The 19606-nt window shown below is 40.8% G+C and overlaps 1 protein-coding gene across 1 annotated transcript in view; it reads right to left on the bottom strand.

The window, feature by feature from the left end:
• STX10 (syntaxin 10) overlaps positions 1–10319 on the bottom strand; it is a 145663-nt gene extending 135344 nt beyond the window's left edge. Inside the window, exon 1 of the mRNA XM_078685314.1 lies at positions 10191–10319. Within this exon, the coding sequence (XP_078541440.1) occupies positions 10191–10225 (35 nt within the window). The 5' untranslated portion in view covers positions 10226–10319. The remainder of the gene's footprint in view (positions 1–10190) is intronic.
• Between the last annotated feature and the right edge of the window lie 9287 nt (positions 10320–19606).

Below are 19606 nucleotides of genomic sequence, written 5' to 3' on the forward strand. Positions count from 1 at the left end.
TAAATAGTCGTAATGCGTGTGTATATATGTGGAAACTACCACTTAATCAAAGTCGCAGTTAGACCTATAATGCACACATGCCATACAGGAATCCCTAGTAAATATTATCCCTGGCAAAGTATGTTTTTCTTAAAATGGGACAACGGAGATATAATACAGGTTGTCACATAACTATAGTGCATTCCACGGTATTTCTTCATTCAATCCTAAGATATGGATCTTCATGCTGAACACCCATCTTTGCTCCCTGCGAAAAATAACTTTGTCTAAGGGCCCCATATTGATATCATATCTTGGTTTATCAATGACAACCCATGTTATCCTCTGTATGAGATTTTTCTACAAAATGACGTGGTGTTCATTTTTTTACATCGAAACGCACTTCGATGTTCCACCATCCTCTGTTTCACCTTTCGTGTTGTCATTCTATTATAGTCCAATAGGCAAGGACACTTAATCATATAAATAACACCACTCGTGTTACAATTAGTGTGTGAGTTAAGTACCCATGGTGTTTTCAAACCTAGGTCTACCTGTGTGACATTTCTGGTAAACGGGCATACAGAACAAGATCCACACTGATAGTGCCCCAACACTGGGACAGTCCCCCATAATGTGGTTTGCCTGCTCTCATGTTCTGTACATCTAGGTCTTGTGTGCACTAATAAATCACGTAGATTATTGCTTCTCTTCTCAGCTCCACGTACTAGTCTTTTTGGATAGTTCCTAACTAGTATTTCCTCACTCAAATTTTTTGCATGTACCTTATACCTTGCCACTTCACTACAGTTCCTACGTAGCCTTAGAAACTGTCCTATCGGTAGGTTATTCAATAAGGCTAGAGGGTGGAAACTGTAGTAATTAAGCAATGAATTCCTGGCCATGGGTTTCTGGTATAATTCAGTGTTGATCTTCCCTTCCTTATGGTACAATCGTAGATCTAAATACAATACCATACTATTACTAGATTCACCAGTGAATCTCAAATTGGGATCCTGGCAATTAAGCCATTGGGAAAATAGATCTAAAGACGCCTGATCACCTTCCCAGACTTAGTTACTACAGTTTCCACCCTCGAGCCTTATTGAATAACCTACCGATAGGACAGTTTCTAAGGCTACGTAGGAACTGTAGTGAAGTGGCAAGGTATAAGGTACATGCAAAAAATTTGAGTGAGGAAATACTAGTTAGGAACTATCCAAAAAGACTAGTACGTGGAGCTGAGAAGAGAGCCCGGCATAATCATAGAGAGGCCCTGTTAGAAACAAATGAAAAACCTGAGAACAACAGGATGGTTTGTGTTACAACCTACAGTAATTTGACAGAGAATGTTAAGAAGGCTGTTAATAAATCATAGCATATCTTTAATACAGGAGCTTTGACATTGGAAAGACCTCTTTTTGCATTAAAACGAAGCAATAATCTACGTGATTTATTAGTGCACACAAGACCTAGATGTACAGAACAGGAGAGCAGGCAAACCACATTATGGGGGACTGTCCCAGTGTTGGGGCACTATCAGTGTGGATCTTGTTCTGTATGCCCGTTTACCAGAAATGTCACACAGGTAGACCTAGGTTTGCAAACACCATGGGTACTTAACTCACACACTAATTGTAACACGAGTGGTGTTATTTATATGATTAAGTGCCCTTGCCTATTGGTCTATAATGGAATGACAACACGAAAGGTGAAACGGAGGATGGTGGAACATCGAAGTGCGTTTTGATGTAAAAAACTAACACCTGCATGACACGTAATTTTGTAGAAAAATCTCATACAGAGGATGACTTTACATGGGTTGTCATTGATAAACCAAGATATGATATCAGTATGGGGCCCCTAGACAAAGTTCTTTTTCGCAGAGAGCAAAGATGGGTGTTCAGCATGAAGAGCCATATCCTAGGATTGAATGAAGAAATACCGTGGAATGCACTATAGTTATGAGACACCCTGTATTATATCTCCATTGTCCCATTTTAAGAAAAACATACTTTGCCAGGGATAATATGTACTAAGGATTCCTGTATGTCATGTGTGCATTATAGGTCTAACTGTGACTTTGATTGAGTGGTAGTTTCCACATATATAAAAACATTATGACTATTTATGTGGGATTTATATGCCCGTTTGGGAGTTTTTTTAACCTGTATTTATAATCCTAATATGCAGTATATTAAGATACATGTCTCAAAATATGCGGGCGTCATAATCTGCCACCCAGACATACAAGAACATATAGCCTATCCATGTTGCCTTTATTGTGGGCACCGCCATTCTTGTGTGTGCCCTTTGAGGTCTTTCTTTTCGTTCAAACATGAAACCCACCACCGACTCTCCAGATGGCCCTTAAGTTTAAAAAAATACATTTCAAACACCTGGTGATCTGGATATCGAATGATCCAAACAAACTGTGCGTGGCTATTTTGGCCTAATAGATAGTCTAGCGACTGAGGTATCACACTAGAAAAGACTCCCTCTTTCACAGCTAGTACGGGCATTTGATTGTTCTACTGACATTTTTGTATGTCCTATAAAATACACCATACTAGATCCCAAACAGAATTTCTGAAATACTAGATGAGCTACTGGGATATGTAACAAGGATGGATAGGCCCTCCCCAAATGACACTAGCAACACTGCAGAAGAGTAGAGTACAGAGGAGTGTGGCGTAGCATTGCCTAATCTAGGAAATACTATGAAGTAGGTCACCTAGTGGTGGTGAACAAGTGGGCTTTCGTCCCCCAAATGGAGGCAGCTCTGAGAGGAAATTGACATGCCCTCAGTAAAAAGGGTGGTATGCATGTAGTATATGGGAAAAGCAACAAAATGCAACACCATTGGAGACACACTTTTGGCATAAACTCAGAAAAAAAAAAAAAGAGGTGAAATGCAGACAGAGAGAGAGAGGCTGATGCCTAGGGCACCACTATGGGTCAGAAAGCAGATACCGTGGTTGAATAATTTAAAAAGGTTCAAAGGCTTGGATAAAATAGGTATCTCGACATTGGGATACATTTGAACTAGAACAGAAGTGATCCCTTGCATGCAACTTAAAACCAAATGCTCGATGGACAACTCAAATATATAAAAGTTAGACATGCTAAATACTTGAATGCGTAAGAGAAGCTGATGAAAACAGAAAATTTCACTCCTGGAAAGCAGGCAGGATCTTGTAAGTACACCACACTCATGACCATTACAGAGATAGACTGATAAGATGGAAATTAAGAATATAGGATAAATCAGAGAATGGGAGAAAGCCTTAATGTACTGTGATGTTTTGCTAAAGTAAGGCTTTATATTAATCCAATGCAATACCCTACGGAGGATTTATAACACAAGATTTTGAAAGAGGAGGTTTGGTTTACAGCAAATGATAAATGTCTGTGGGTGTAAAAATGTGGGTTATTAGTTGAGGGCGGAGTACCCATCTCAAGTAATAATCACTGTACTGGTCGGGGTAAGCCTCTAAAGTCACTAAATAAACCTGCACTCAACCTCCTAGTACCTATGGCACATAGGAAATAAGGCTTCACTTGGAGATTATGTGTTAAGAATGTATGCAGTGCTAAACAGTAATACAGATGAAACGTAAAACAAAAATCCCAAAACAAAAGTTGAAAATATAGTAAAATGTTATAGTTAAAAAAAAGACACCAAAATGGCAAAAATTAACCGAGAGAAACCAAAGATATTGTTTAGAGTTTAAAGTAGGAATTGCAAGAAGCAAAAAGTGCCAATGATAGTCTACGGTCCTCTTAGAAAGAGACCTAGGCACATTCTGATGCAGACTGTGATGAAGCATTGGTTAGAAACACTAATTAGGTTTGTCATGGTCAAAAATTTTGCCATCTGACTTCAGTGCTTTAAGTCCCAATCCACCACGGAAGTACACTTCTAAAGCCCCCTAGGACCTCAGGGGCAGCACTTCGAGAGTCACAGGGTGGAAGGCAGAGGCCAAAAGGCCAATCCAGTCCAGGTCCAATTGCCACTAGTCAGTTATAGGAAACTGCCTCTTGTAGTTTGTTATGTCCCTACAGCTTTAACAGGAAGTCTGTCTTATAACCCTGAGAGCCCACTTATGTGTCCTGTGTACAAGAGGCAGAGCAGGCCCAGTCTTCTAGGCTTTTCTCAGATCTCAAACAACAGGTATGTCCTCTTGGGATCTTCCATACGTCCAGGAGTGTTCTGAAGTTGTTGCCTAGAGATGCACCATTTATGCCTGGCACGGGTGAGTGTGTAGGATTAACCCCCTGGGGGCACCCTAACCAATGAGTAAAGGTTCCGGAAGCAAGCATTACCTGCTTTGAGCATTTAAGAAGGCAGAAGTCTTCCGCCACACTAAACTCCACTTTGGGGTAGGTCCTGTAATCACACAACCCCAGAGACAGACGTCTGGTAGAACAAAATCGGAGTTTTCAGTGGCCTGACAATGAATACACAAATTTTTTTTTGCCATTTGGTTTTTCTCTGTTGAAATGCACCCCAAGTGTCAAATGAATCACCCCAGCAGATCTACTGTTTAACACTGTGATGTCAACAAGAGGCCCACTGTGAAGTGTTCTTGTCGGGCTGGGAGGAGCAAATGAAAGGTGCACACCTAGGTGTTAGCTACATCTGCCTGTGACCAGGGCAGCCTCTTTGGAGTTATGCCAGTTCCAGGGATCAGCCCACAGACTACACTTTCAAGGGCACTACACCACCTCCCCACACCCAAGGGCTTTTACTGTGTACTAGGAAAAAGTTCACACCTATTCAAATGCCAATCACTGGCTGGTAGAAATGGGAGAGCAAAACGCAGTTTAGCCACCTGGTACTTCAGGTATGAAAAAGGTAACTTTCTAAATGTACCTTTTCCTTAACAGTAGACAACATTCTAGAACGATCACTGGTATGGTTTCTTATTGTCCTTCTGGCCCTTCTTCAAATTTTGTGCAATCCTTGCCTGATTTGTGAACCCTCCAACTGTACTGCATTCAGCCAAAACTAAGAAGGCACAACCACCTACTCTTACCTTCTTAAACTTAGGTACACTTAAAACACTGACTGTGGCAGAGTGTAAGGCTCTCTGAGGCACATAGAGCTTGAATTTCCGTGAAGAAAGCGAGGGCCCAACCGGTGCTGAATCCTATGAGTGATACCCAGAGATTTTAAAAGGATTCTTTTCATCACTTGAAAATAATAATTTAGACAGCACAGCAGAAGTAGTGAAAGGTCTAGGAAGAGATAACGTTACTTTAATTGCGGCATCCTTAATCTGGTGGAGGTGGTTACATATGTAGGCTGGTGCCCACAAAAATAAGGCATTCCAATAGTCAAGGCAACTCATTTTAGAACTCTGCAACATCAACAGACGAGCATGCCATGGTAGAAAAGGAAGGAAACACATTTTTAACAGTTTTGTCATTGCTTATTGTACTGTTTTCATCAGACTGTGCTTATGTTTTATCTCACTGACACTCTGCAATTTTCTTAAGATCGGACTGACAGTGTACCTGTCAGCCCAACACCATGATTGTTGGCGCTCTAGTCGCACCCTATGCATGCCTATTTAAGACGGTCTGCTGTGTGGGTGCACCAAAGGCAAGCCCATCAGTGCCCCTTCATGCACCAACCGCTCACCGCGCCAGCCATACTGCCTGTTTGCTTGGCGAAGCAGCTTGCACCGGATCCGAGCAGCTGATAAGTCCAACTAGATATTCAAGCAACAGCCTAATGCATATCGGCAAAAAGTTTTCCAAGGGAAGTCTGCTGGCTAACAAGGGATGCTTTGACTCAGTGTTGTTTGGGCCTGAGAAAGGCACACACCCCTCTCCAAGCCCCAAACAGGGGTTTTGGCTTGTAGTCTTATCAATGCACTATTATTGGTAAAACACACAAGTAAAGTCAATCTCCTCCTTTTGGTGGAGAAGTTAGATTTGTTATGTATTACAGGAACCCGGTCTACTGTGGAGTAGCACCTTGATTCCAGCATCGCTTTCCCAGAAATTTATAACATGATTAATGTACCTTGTCTGGTCGCAGAGGTGGCATTGTGGCAATGTTTAAAGCTATATTGGCGTCTCAAATGCATATAATTAAGTACCTTTGACCAAGCAGAACTATTAGGTTTTTCTCCAAATTTGTCAGCTTCTAGAACGATCACTGGTATTGTTTGTTATCGTCCTTCTGATCCTTCTTCAAATTTGGTGCTGTCCTTGCCTGATTTGTTAACACTCCAACTGTATTGCAGTAAGCATTTTGTGTAGGGTGATGTTAGTATTTAGGGTAAAGTAGCAAGATACTCCTCTGCTTCCGATGTTATGCCCTCTTTAAATGCTCCTGGCTCCAGCAATTGGTTTCAGGACCTACTCATGATCATAGGCATACTGTGGATTAAAGTTTTGCTCCTGAGGGTTTATGTAACTAAAACTATTCCTATAGCTTGGACAGATCATGCTTTAAAAGCTTTGCGGGTCATGGTTCAAGGAAACTCTCCTTTCTCGTAGCTCAGGACAATTTATTCTAGAGTGGTGAGAGCATGGTCCACGATATTCCATCAGGCCTGTGTAAAATGTTTCTCGTACCCCGCCTTCAGATAGTTTAGTGGATGACAACTATGATAACTATCTGCACTGGGTCAAAAGTGTTGTACTCAGCTCTGCAACTTAAAAACAAAATCAAGGTCACCGACCTTCCGCACCCTGGTACGATGACACTGCGAGAGAGATAAATCACGAGTGCAAAAAATGTGCGAGATTATGGTGCGTAAATTACTCTTTAGCAGGGAAACAGCTAATGACAGCACTAAAGGGGTGCAGAAAGTGCACCCAAACCACCAAAGTGGATTCTTAAGATAAAGGGATCCTGGAAGCTCCGAATGTAACAAAAAATATATTTGATACTGCACAAAACCTAACTTATCCCTGGTGTACTAGTCAATCTGCTTTTCCCCTCAAATATTATGTGATAATTGAGGTGAGTTTTTTTGACAAAGGAAAGATCATCTCTGCCATCAGTCAACAATCAACTTCACATATCCATTTGCTTAGAAACACATATTGCTCAGCCACTGACAATAGGACTCGAGTAGTCCTAGATAACCTTGACCAGACGACTGAGGGGAGCTTTCGGACTATAGCCTTTTCGATATTCGCTGGCTCTTATCTGGACCCTCTATCCCCCAGGATCTGGAAGGTACTGGTTGATTTTCTCGCTTCACTTCTAGCAACCTGTAACAAGTAGCTAAATTCAACTACTGTGCTGAGGGAGTGGAATAAGTCATTAAAACTTCTTTTGCTAAAGAAATCGACAGTATACACTATAGGATTTAGTAAATAATGGCCTGTGTCTCAGCGTCCCTTTCCAGTTAAGATTATTGAGAGGTATGTTAACAATAATCTGTCAGATTACTTGGAAACTCATTCCCTCTTAGAAGAGGCATAAGAATATGGGCAGTCTGCACAGACGTATATAGATATTAGACAAGACAGCCACAACCAACACTCAATCAATTGTACTGAAAATATATGTGGATGTGTGTACATCAATAGGCTTAGATATCATTTCAGTCCAAGGGAAGCTCATAACCGTGTACTGGATGGTATAAGTTACTTTCAAGTAAAAATAAAAATAAACAATACAATCTGGTTTATTAAAAAACAAAAAGTATGAAATTGACACAAGTAGTCGTGGTTGCTAACTGAAACAAGTGCCTGGTCACAAGTGTACCATTCTATATACAGACTCAAAACAGGCAAAGTTGGGGTCGGTGTTCTGCATAAAAGACAGAAAGAGAAAGCACTGCTTAGCCACAAAAGCAGGCAATACCAGTGGCCACCCCAGCACCTCGTTCGACTGGTGCCAACATCTGGTTTGCACAGGCAACAAAAAACATTAAATAACAGTGGCAGTCTGACCTTCGCGTAAACTCGGAAAAAAATAGATTTGTAATATTTTTTACCCTTTCTAAAGTGGTAAACAATAATACTAAATTGTCTTGATTTGATTTCAGAGGCTGGGCACTTTGATGATCATTCTCAGCATTGTATCCTTTGTATCACTCACTGCCCATGCTGGGGTTTACCAGAAGCCATGCAGAAAACGTGCCTTTAAAAAGAACAAGCCGTTACTCCTGTAGATGCAAGGTGGTTGGAAAGTTGGTGGGGGAAAAGAAAAATTAGACGTCAAGAAGATTTCATTTGTCCTAATAGTCCATCGGAAAACGAGCAATCAATAGAAAAAAAACGGGTTTGTTATATATTCAAAGTTACCCTTATTCAGTCTGGGTCTGCGTACTACATTGCAAGGAGATGCTGAACCCCGACAGGCACCTAAGGTGTTCAGCGCCCACACCTGGAAGCAGTCAGTTACTAAAGAGGGGCAAACCGGTGACGTACAGGTTGCAAAAGGATGTACGGTGGTTTTGATGTGTCCATCCCTCATTTCTTTGTCTCCAAAAAGTCACAACAATCTGCAAGAAGCTTGCAAAACAAAGATACAGAAAAATGTGACGTCATCTGTAGACTGGTGGGGTGATACCAAGAAGGCTTCCAGCTGACAGCCCGATTACTTGAAATTCTTCTTCAAAACCCTTAACCTTTGATAAACGGAGCTTTAAATTACAGCACCATACATATGTACTGGATGCAGGATAACGGGGAAACATCCTTTACAACGGAACCGTTACAACGCAGGATTTACAACGACTTTCGCTGGAGGGCGCTTTAGGATAGGGGATAGTTTAATTTATTATCCAACACCTTCCCTACTATCCACGGGACTGGAGTTGGAATAGTAAATTAAACTATTCACTATCCAGCGCCCCCCAACGCAAGTCGTTGTTAAACCTACGTCGTAAAGGTACGTGTTGTAATGGTACGCGTTGTACCGTCATACATCCGGATAACGCAGCGCCCAAAAGATATCTTGTACTCCACATTACCCTCCACTTTTTTCGAGTGCTATATCAAATATGGTCTGTTTCTCCTGAAGTTACCTGCATGTTCCTCATCCAGCATAGGAAATGAAGAGTGTTCCGTGCTCCGCAAAACTGAATCTAGAATGATGAAAGGTTCCGTGGGGAAACGCCTCAAATGGTTGCATCTTCAGATTTAAGGGTATTGACATACGGAAAAAAAATACGGAAAGACACAAGCCCAAAACAAAAAATATGTACAAAATACAAAACAATCAAAAATATAGGGCCCGATATAGCGTAAACAATCAAACATTTATATTTAAATCCATATTATGTAAATTCTGAAAATTACTTCCAAATAGTGCAAATGACACAGTACGCCATGATTCGTGCAAAAACAAACATATACATCACACAGATGCCAACAATAAAACTAGACCTGCAATAATTTAAAGAAGCTAATCTTCTGTTATTTAAGTATGTATCTATCTTTACACAAGCTTTTCGAGAATAACAATGTCGACGTTTCGACTCAACTATGCTCGTGTCTAAAGATTCAACAGGCAAAACCGCCCCTGTCCATGAGCATTAGAATGCACTTTTGTGGATGGTTTTGATGCAACCCACATTGATCAACTCTGCATGGTTCATTAATACTATTAAGTACCCAGAATCATATTCTTCTGGCCGCACTTGACCCTTTAGCACTTTCGAAGGAATTATGACGAGACTTGGGATTTAGTCATGCGGCCATTGTGTCCTGATGAAAACCTTAGATAGTTAGGGGGTCGGTAAAATACTAGGTAAGAGGAGAGGTAGAACAGTAAACAGGTAAAAGAATAGTAAACTATTTGGAGACAGTGGAAGATCCAGGAGGAATATTTAGGGAAGCGAGCAGTACACTGGGGAGGGGTGTCAGGGACATAGCTATTATTAACGCAGAAGGTGTAGGCCATCGGGGTCCATTGGGTCTCCTTGTAACCCAATAATGGAAAATGTTTACTATCAATTTCGAGGTAGGTGAAGTCATCTTCTGTGTTTGCAGTAGGATCCATGACACGTTGGTTTACCAATGGGGGGGGGGGGGGGGGGGGGGTTAAGGGTGGGGGGTGCGTGCGTGTGGGGTGAGAAACGTATACAGGAAAATTCAAAATGAACTAGTGAGAGACAGTGGGGGGTCGATGTATGGAGGTTGACAGAGTACTGGGGGAGGGTTAAAGCTTAGATACAAGTAGGATATATTAGGGAAGGCCCTATACCAAAGTAAGAGATCTCGACTTTACTCACCCTTTGACCACAAAGAAAGGGTCTTCCAAAGACATGTTGTTCCTACTTCCAGGAATCCAGCAGCTGAAGTCAACACCAAGCTAACCGGAAGTCCAAATGCAACCTTCCCATGTGAATAGGGTAAAAGCAATAAAAAGAGGATATCGCTAGTGCTGCCCGGCTGACATATCGAAAGGGTATGCTTTATCGGCCTCTGCCTTCCAAACGATGGAAATAACCCCAGAAACTGCGGAAACGCAAAGTTAGCGGATAGTCAGCATATACATGGCGTAATAAACTAAATGCACAGTATTCCTGGAAATATGACTACACGTTGTGCTGCTCTTTGTACACTAATTTAAATCATTGTAAATATACTACTCCGACAGAGTAGAGGCGAATATATCTAAATATCCATTCGACGTGACTATGATCATAAGATCTATTTCTACTGGACATTTAAATTGTACTCTGACTGACCAGTTGCCTCGAAGATAGCACCGTGGTCCTTTCTTTATGTTCTTTGTCCTTTGAAGCCTGCTCTGAGAACAACCATCGCGGCGGCCATCTTGGAGTTAAAAATGTTCTAGGAATTAATGAATACAAACCAACCAGTAGTAGCCAAACAAGTCACGGAACTGATTCCTGTTTGCCTTTTGATGGCTGGTGCCTGTCGGTCATTATAGAAGATTTAGAATCGCGTTGAGGACATAGCAAAAAGGAAAATCTGAGTAGAGCAATTGGCTACAAGTCCTGCCAAAACAGACGCCACGTTACATCCATAAACTTGAAATATAAAAGAAAGACTTGCTTTCCAATTCCGTGCACTACAAATACATAATTTATTACTGTGTGTGCTGATAAAGTATGGCCTGGAAAAAGAGAAAGTTGGCAATCAAAATAGAAGAAACAATAGATCTTCATGTCAGCATCACACAAACTATGCAAGTTTTCCTAGGTCAATGTCATGTCTGGTGTGTTACAGAGCTTTCAACATCTGAGGTCCATGCGTGAGTAGCTCATTCAGTGTGAGATTTTTATCTGTATTCTGGGGTTTATAGTCTTAGTTTTATGATTGAGAAACAAGACTACAAACCCCAGGGTACAAAGAGAAAAAAACCTGGCCTGGATAAGCTTGGGCATATAAATATCTGAGACTCTTGATACCTCTACACCACCAACTCCTGTATGGCTTAATTACTCAACAGTAATTTTCATTATTCTTAGTCCCACTGGTGTTCATCCCAAACATTATTTATTCAGTGAATCCCACCTCGGAAACAAGAACCCTCATGAGTGTTCGAAAATACAAGCCCTCAGCAGAGTTCCATAAACGAGCTGGGATTCCCCTTGTCGTCCACTAACTTTCCAAGCCCTGTAAAAGCGGAGGGCGTGGAGACTGATAATGACTGGGGCGAGTAGGAGTAAGAGCAATGAAGACTGCTGATGCGTAATGGATGATTACCTCTGTAGCCCTCGTCTCAGTCTGTCGAAATGAGTATGAACATTTCTGGTAAATAATCAGGTCATTGCACCCAGTATGGTTCTCTCTTGTGTGCTTCTTCACAGCCTTCTGTTTTGCTCAAACCCCCCCCCCCCCCCCCCCCCCCGGCCTTCCTCAGCGTTCCTTCCCTTTCCAACCGCTTTCATGACCTACCCATCAATTGAAGATTAAAAAAATAAATAAAAAAAATAAACGCTTTTGCATTACTTTTTATTTTTTATTTCTCAATCCCTCTCGGATCAGTAAATAAAAAGGAAAAAAAAGGGCAATCACATAACTTTGGAGGTGCATGGATAGGTATGTCTATTGCTTTGTTCGCCCTAAGTTGACAGGGTATGCCCAGACGTGGGTCCCTTGCTCACTTTGCCACAGGATTCAAGCTAGCCTGGGTGATGACGGCTGATTAGCCAGAAACCGGTCCCAGGATGCTTGTTTCCGGTCCAGGGAAGACATGGCTTGGCAGTTGGGGCTGGACTGTTCCCATGAGGCACAGGGTCAGACTGATTTGCATATGGCCATGTCTGAACTGGGGTGGTGGAGTGAGCTAAAGAAGGATGATGGATTAAACCCAGATCAGTTGACTGGGGGTGAGTGTTTGATTTGCTCCAACGCTTTGTCCATCATCCCCTTTGGTATCGCTTTGTTCGCCCTACGTTTGCAGGGTATGCCCAGACGTAGGTTCCTTGCTCACTTTGCCATTGGATTCAAGCTAGCCTGGCTGATGACAGTTGATTAGCCAGTCCCAGGATGCTTGTTTCCGGTCCAGGGAAACATGGCTTGGCAGTTCGGGCTGGACTATTCCCATGAGGCACAGGGTCAAACTGATTTGCATATGGCCATGTCTGAACTGGGGTGGTGGAGTGAGCTAAAGAATGATGATGGATTAAACCCAGATCAGTTGACTGGGGGTGAGTGTTCGATTTGCTCCAACGCTCTGTACATCACCCCCTTTGGTATCGCTTTAAGAAATAATGCAATCATGGTGGAAGCATCATTACAAATTTTTAAATTTGTATTTTTAGCCATGCTGCACAGCTTTTATGATTCTGTTAGATTTCCCCTGTCGTTTCCGCAGGAGCAATATGCAAGGTCTGAGGAAAAGGTCCCAACTTCCCATAACCATCTAACCTGCCCAACAAGGTAAAAGCAAGAATGGTAAGAATGGGGGAAGGGAGCAGGAAAACAAGGGAAGAGAAAGACAAATGTCCCTTGGCGTATTTCCGTAAGGAAGGCACGTTTCAGAATGATCCTATGTGTTCCTTGCATGTAAAGAACAGAATTAGAACATTAGGAATGTGTACCAGTATTCTATTAACACACACAACTAACGTCTAGGTATCTAAGTAGTAATTGCATTCACTACCTGTTAAATTCCCCTCTTACACATATAATTCAGTGACTGTATGTATAGGAGCAGTGTGCAATCTATAAAATAGAAAGGAGAAACACTGTGTGTACCCAACTCAGCAGATTAAATAGAGGTATGGAAATACTTGTAGCAGTGCAAACGCCCACCTAAAATCAGGATCTAGCAGGGAAACAAGAATAGCCCAAAAAGGTCAACAAATCCATAAGAGGAACAGAAGACAGTAAAAAGTCCTATAGTTAATCCTCTTATATTAAACAAAAGAAAACATGCAAAAATATGCAGGGCTATGTGACATATAACCAATATAAGTGTCCACGGGTCTGAACATAGAGAAAGAAAGAGACTACATCAGTGACATCTGTCTCTAACAATATTTCTTACAAATATAAGACATCAGTAACATCCTTAACATTTAAGGAAGCCCATCAGTCACCACTCGATACCGCCCTTCATTATCTGGGAATCCTTATGATATTACCATAGTGTGGCATACATGATGATACAGTGGACCTGATGACAGTGTCCTACACCAACTCATGTCACACTAGATATACCTCCAGATGTACTGCTGGTGGGGAGGAGTGATGGGAAACAAAATTGCAATGCACAAAAAAGAAATTATAAGCAAACAGTGGTTTAAAATTGGGTAGATGAGTGAGACTGTATTTAATTATTTCGCTCAAATGCCCAAGATTAAAAACAGAGCAACTTAAGGCAGTTCTAACAAATATCTGCCCAGATTAGTGTTCTTAGGTCGACATGTTTCAGCAATAATAGTGGACCTCTTTGTCCTTGCCTTCCTCAGGACCTTGTGAAATATAATTGCTACTGCAATGTGTAATGAACACAAAGATGTGAATAAAATGAAAAAATATCACACGAATGTGAAAGGTGTATATCAATATCCTTCTGCCTGTGGATTATTAGACCACTAGAATAGATAAAAACGTATATATGTTACTCATTCATAGATAATCTGTCAGAGAGGTAGAAACTTAGAATATGGGTGTCTCAACAAGTCAACATCACACAAGAGGCAATAATGCGTTGTATAGACATATCTCGTCACTAATTATTATATCAAATCCATTGTGTCACGTATTTGACATCAATGTATTGATACCCCTGCTTACCTGTTATGCAGGGGGATCAGGCCTCACCTCACCTGGCAGCGGCTCAGGGGGAGGAAGCACCGCTCTATAAAAATCAGGGAAAAACAGAACATAAGACAGCATCAAATGTCCTGCTGTCCCTGGTAGGCTAAAACAGGTCCAGACTTACAATTCTCACCAGTAGTTATGTCAGAAATTGTAAGGGATAGCTCCAACCATATCCCTTTGTTGGATTTACTACAGTTACTTCCTCCTGTATGTTCAACAGAAGCTGCATGTTCAGACAACAGCTCACACATGTTAGATGGCAGCCCCTTCGAATGATTAGATAGGTTGTTACAGCTCGGGTTGCCAAATTCTCCATACTATGCGAACACACGTTTTTTTCAATTAAAGTTGTGACTCCAGACTTTTAAGAAAGCGTTCGAGTCTGTCCATAACACATTGTATCTGGTGTGCTGATTTGTGGTAATGGGTATTTAAAAGGGAACAGAGCTAGCAGCATAACAAAGTGCTGCTAAATGCGGTATCAAGTTGTAAACAGCACGGACCCGCACCCGTGACTCTTCGCAATAAGGAATAGAATAGCTAGAACTATCACCCTAAATCGGAAAGTTTGAGAAAGCCCATGTCCCTACTCCTCACATCTCTGTCGGTACATCTGGACGGCTACCGAGCCGACTGGGGAGGTATCGGACAGAGCAAGGGAGCGCGTTTTTTTTCGCCGCCATTACCTGGGCACCAGTTCTGTATCACGTGTAGTGAACACATGATGCCCTATGGTGTTCTGGGTAATGTAGTCGAATCATTTCGCGTTCTGGAATAACATGATGTGATATCAAATTTAATAGCGCCTGTACTTAGGATAATTTAGCGCAACTTTGTTTTATCAAGCAACCGCTTTGTCATTTAATAAAAATGATGATGTGTTTAAGGAGATTTACAATGTTTACACATGCTCAAGTGAGTGGTGAAAAAGAGAACTAATAATACCACTGGAGCTATACAAAAGTGTGTATAAAGGTCCGCCAATGTATTTTAAGGAGAAACCACGAGGCACGTGTATTATGCAATTCTATTGAGCCCACTTGATTCTTTTCGCTCCGAAACCAAAAAACTTTATTGTTCACAGTTCGACGAACAAGTCCTAAATGTAGGTCGGCCTGATTCATTCGTAAATGGATAGTGTTTGTATAAACACTGAATAGTAAACTTCAGATAGGGGTAAACACGCACTCTGTATAGTGTTTAGGAAGAACTCAACCTCATATGTGGGAATGGTATAGAACAAACAAAAATATATATATATATAGGTCAAATCCCATGATGTTGTGGATGTTGGAGAGTGCCGTAGGACAAACTCAGTGTGTCACCTAGTTATAATGTCGTCCACGGAATTTCATCGTTTAAACCGGTCTTGTTACAACCCAGCCTGAACACCCACTTCTGTTGTCTTAGCAGGAGATATTTAAAGATGTCAGTCACGTGGTCAGGGATATATGGCTGTTCTAAGACTGTCCATTTAAAGTCAGTTGGATTGTGTTTGGCATCTAAAAAGTGACTAGTCAGCCTTGTTGCTTGTTTTCTGCAACGTATGGTGCTTTTGTGTTCAGAGATTCGGAGTTTGACCTTCCGAGTCGTAATACCAACGTATCCTAGTTGGCAGGGACAGGTAATCATACAAATCAATTTTTCATTTTTGCAGTTTGTAAATCTTTTCTGTTGCCATGGTCGATCGGTACCAATATCGATGGTGAGTGATCTACTTGTTTGTAGACATGCTGCACAGGTGCCACAAGGATGGTGGCCCTGTACTGCGGGCATATCCCATGGAGTTCCAACCTGGTGTTGTATTGCATTTTTTGGCCTTGTGTGTACCAATTGATCCCTTAAGCTTGGTCCTAGTTTGAATGCAAATAATGGAGGTTGTAAAGACTCTTCTCCTGAATTCAGTTTGGACCAATGTTTTCTTATTATTTTCTGTGTACCCAGCATTAATGATGTTCATCACTCTCATATGTTAGCCACTCTTTATGATGAGGAACAAATTGGCAATGTTGTTGAATTTACCAACATGTTGGGAATCTATGAGGACTGCAGCACTGATAGTGGTTTACGTACTGCATCTAAATTTATGCCTCCACGATCTAAGGACTCCGTTATTGATGAGTTCTTTAATAGAGTGACATTAGATCTTTACAAGGTAGAGGATGACCATCTGAAAACTCGCAGATGTAAACATCAGACAAATATATCTAAAACCGATTGGGCTCTACTCAATGCCCTCAAGAATGATGAGGATTTAGTAATTAAGGAGGCTGATAAGGGAGGGAGTATTGTTCTCATGAACAAGAAAGATTATCATGAGGAAATCAATAGACAATTATCTGATCTAGACTGCTATGAAAAATTTAACCTTAACCCCACATCTAAAATAGAGACCCTAATCAATAGGAAATTCTATGAATGGCATGAATCATGCTTACTATCTGATCATGAATATCGTTATCTGCAAGCCCACCATTCCAGATTTCCGTGCCTGTACATTTTACCCCAAATCCACAAGGGGGGTGTTTTTCCCCCCGGTAGACCCATCATTTCTGGGAATGGTGGACATACGGAACACCTCTCTGAATTTGTGGATTTATATATCAAACCTTATGTACACAATCTTCCATCTTATCTACGTGACAATGGTGATCTGCTCTGTAAATTAGAGGATTTCATCTGGCAGGACACCCAGCTATTATTTGTCACGATGGATGTTGAAAGTTTATTTACATGCATCCAACAAAAACAAGGCATACGTGCTTTGAAACATTTCTTGTTTAAACGTGACTCTAATAAACTGGAACATACTTTTATGTTATTAGAAATGGCTGAGTTAATCCTAATGAATAATGCCTTTCTGAGTAATGGTGACTGGTACATACAAAAACGTGGCACGGCGATAGGCTCCAGGTTTGCTCCATCCTACGCAAACCTCTTTATGGGGCTGTTCGAGGTGGAGCACGCCTGGGGCCCAAGAGCCAAAACTTGGTGTGATCAAATAATATTCTATGCCCGTTATATTGACGACATCATTCTAATATGGAATGGCCCATTGAGGGCTCTTATGGCTTATTTTGAATATCTACATGAGAATGATTTTAATGTCAAATTGACTATCAAATACTCTGCTAAAGAAATAGAATGATTGGACTTAAAACCATATGTCCATGATGAAAGAATTCACAGCGATGTGTTTAAAAAACCTACGGCATGCAATAGTGTGTTGCCAGTGCGCATCCTCAATCTACCATAAAAGCGATCCCCTATGGGGAAATGGTGCGCGCAAGACGCAACTGTAGCAGAGACTGTGATTCCTCCAAAAATTTGAGCCAAATCAAACAGAATTTTAAACACAGGGGTTATAATTCTGACTGTTTGGACAAAGCAGAAATACGGGCACGTGTTCTGGACAGAGCACGCATTTTGAGCTCTTACAAAGCCAAATAAGATAGTCGAACATATTGGACACAGGTGCCTTTTATAACCAAATACAACTCTTATAGCAGTCATGTATATAATGCACTTCGTAAGAGCTGGCATCCTCTTAAGTCAGAAAGCATTCCAAATGACATTGTATCTGCTAGACCGAAGATAGTCTATAAGAGAGCGACCACCTTGAAAGACTCATTATGTCCAAGCTATGTCGGGTCAACCCATCAAAAACCAACATGGCTTCCAGAGAAACCTAAAGGATTTTATGTGTGTGGTGGGTGTTCAATCTGTAAATTTGGGAAGAACAAAACTACTCAATTTTCATATAATGGCTCTAAACATTTTGAGATTAAGGAGTTCATCAACTGTAACATGACGTTTACCATATATGTACTTCTATGTTCATGTGGGAAGACATATGTTGGTAGCAGCATTCGATGTCTGAAAACACGTGTACAAGAACATATAAGAGCCATAAAAAATGGTGATTTGAAATATCCCATGGCGAGTCACATTTGTACTGTACACCCTGAAGAAAGATCGGTAGAATTTCATGCAATTGATCATTTGAAAGCAAGTGTTAGAGGTGGCAACAGAGAGCTTGACCTTAGACAATTGGAATCAATATGGATTTGTCGCTTGAGGAGTGTACAGTATGGGATAAACCAAAACAATGAATTTCATCATTTCTTGTGAATTGCTAGACAACAAAGGCCTTCATAAGTGTATGCAGCTTTAGTATTACCAGACATTGAAATTCATTCTGCTCTGTGGTTTAAGACAAATAGTGATTTTGGCTTGATTATGTGAACCATTGATCTGGATTTACTGTTCTTTATACATGTTGTTAAGTCTTCAATGATGTTGACAGTGTTGCTCATAACTCATGTAATCTGCGAGGACACTACAATGCCATCTGTTAAAAGTGGACACAAATTGATTTCCCATGTCTGCTTATCCACATGTATCAATATTATTTGCTAAAATATATGTGACGATTTTGGCTTGGTTGTGCGAGCAATTGATCTGGATCTATTGTTTTTTATACATGCTTTTAAGTCTTCAATGATGTTGACAGTGTGTAATCTGTGAGGACACCACAACATCACCTGTTAAATGTGGATATAACTGACTTCCTATGTCTTCTTACCGATATGCATCAATATCATTTGTTAAAATATCATCTGTCTATAAACTGACTCTCTATGTCTTCTTACCCATGTGCATCAATATATACTATGATCGATATATTATAAGATGGTCGTTACAATTTATGGCCGTTACGATCCTTCGGTACTGAAATTGTTGGAAATTAACTGATTTTAATGACGTGTTCTGTTTGACACAAATGTAAGATATAACATTTTTATTTTGTGAGCTTACGTATGACACAATCCTAAAACATATTTCTTATGTTTCCACTTAAAATCTAAACAGTCCAAGATGGCCGGCACAATTTTTCGGCTAGTTGGTACGATAATATTAAATATTCTGGGTTTACGAACGCGAATGTAAATGCAGCGTTAGATGCTTCCAAATTATCTTATTTCTTTAAAAAAAATATGGTGCGGTTCTTTCAATCTATAGTATTTCAAAATACATCTCGTGGTATAAGATTTATCAACTCAAGTTTACACAGTCTAATATGGCCGACATAGTTTCTTAGCTAGTTGGCATGGCAACATTAAACATTCATGCCTACGATCGCGGACTGAATCGCGGCATTAGGTGTGTCTAAAGTATCAAATCATCGTGAATACAACAGGAAGGGGTCTTTCAGCCCACACTACTAACAAGGTTTATTCAACATGCAATTTTAGAAAAACATATTACTTGGTTTACGAGATTCAGATATGTTCATGTACATACTTTAAGATGGCCGATTTGGTTGCCGGGATTGTTGCCATAACAACGATATACTTCCGGGTTCATGAACGCGGACTCAGAAGTTTGAGTTTGGCGCGTTCAA

Source organism: Lissotriton helveticus, chromosome 1_1, assembly GCF_964261635.1.
Source record: "Lissotriton helveticus chromosome 1_1, aLisHel1.1, whole genome shotgun sequence".
NCBI lineage: Eukaryota > Metazoa > Chordata > Amphibia > Caudata > Salamandridae > Lissotriton > Lissotriton helveticus.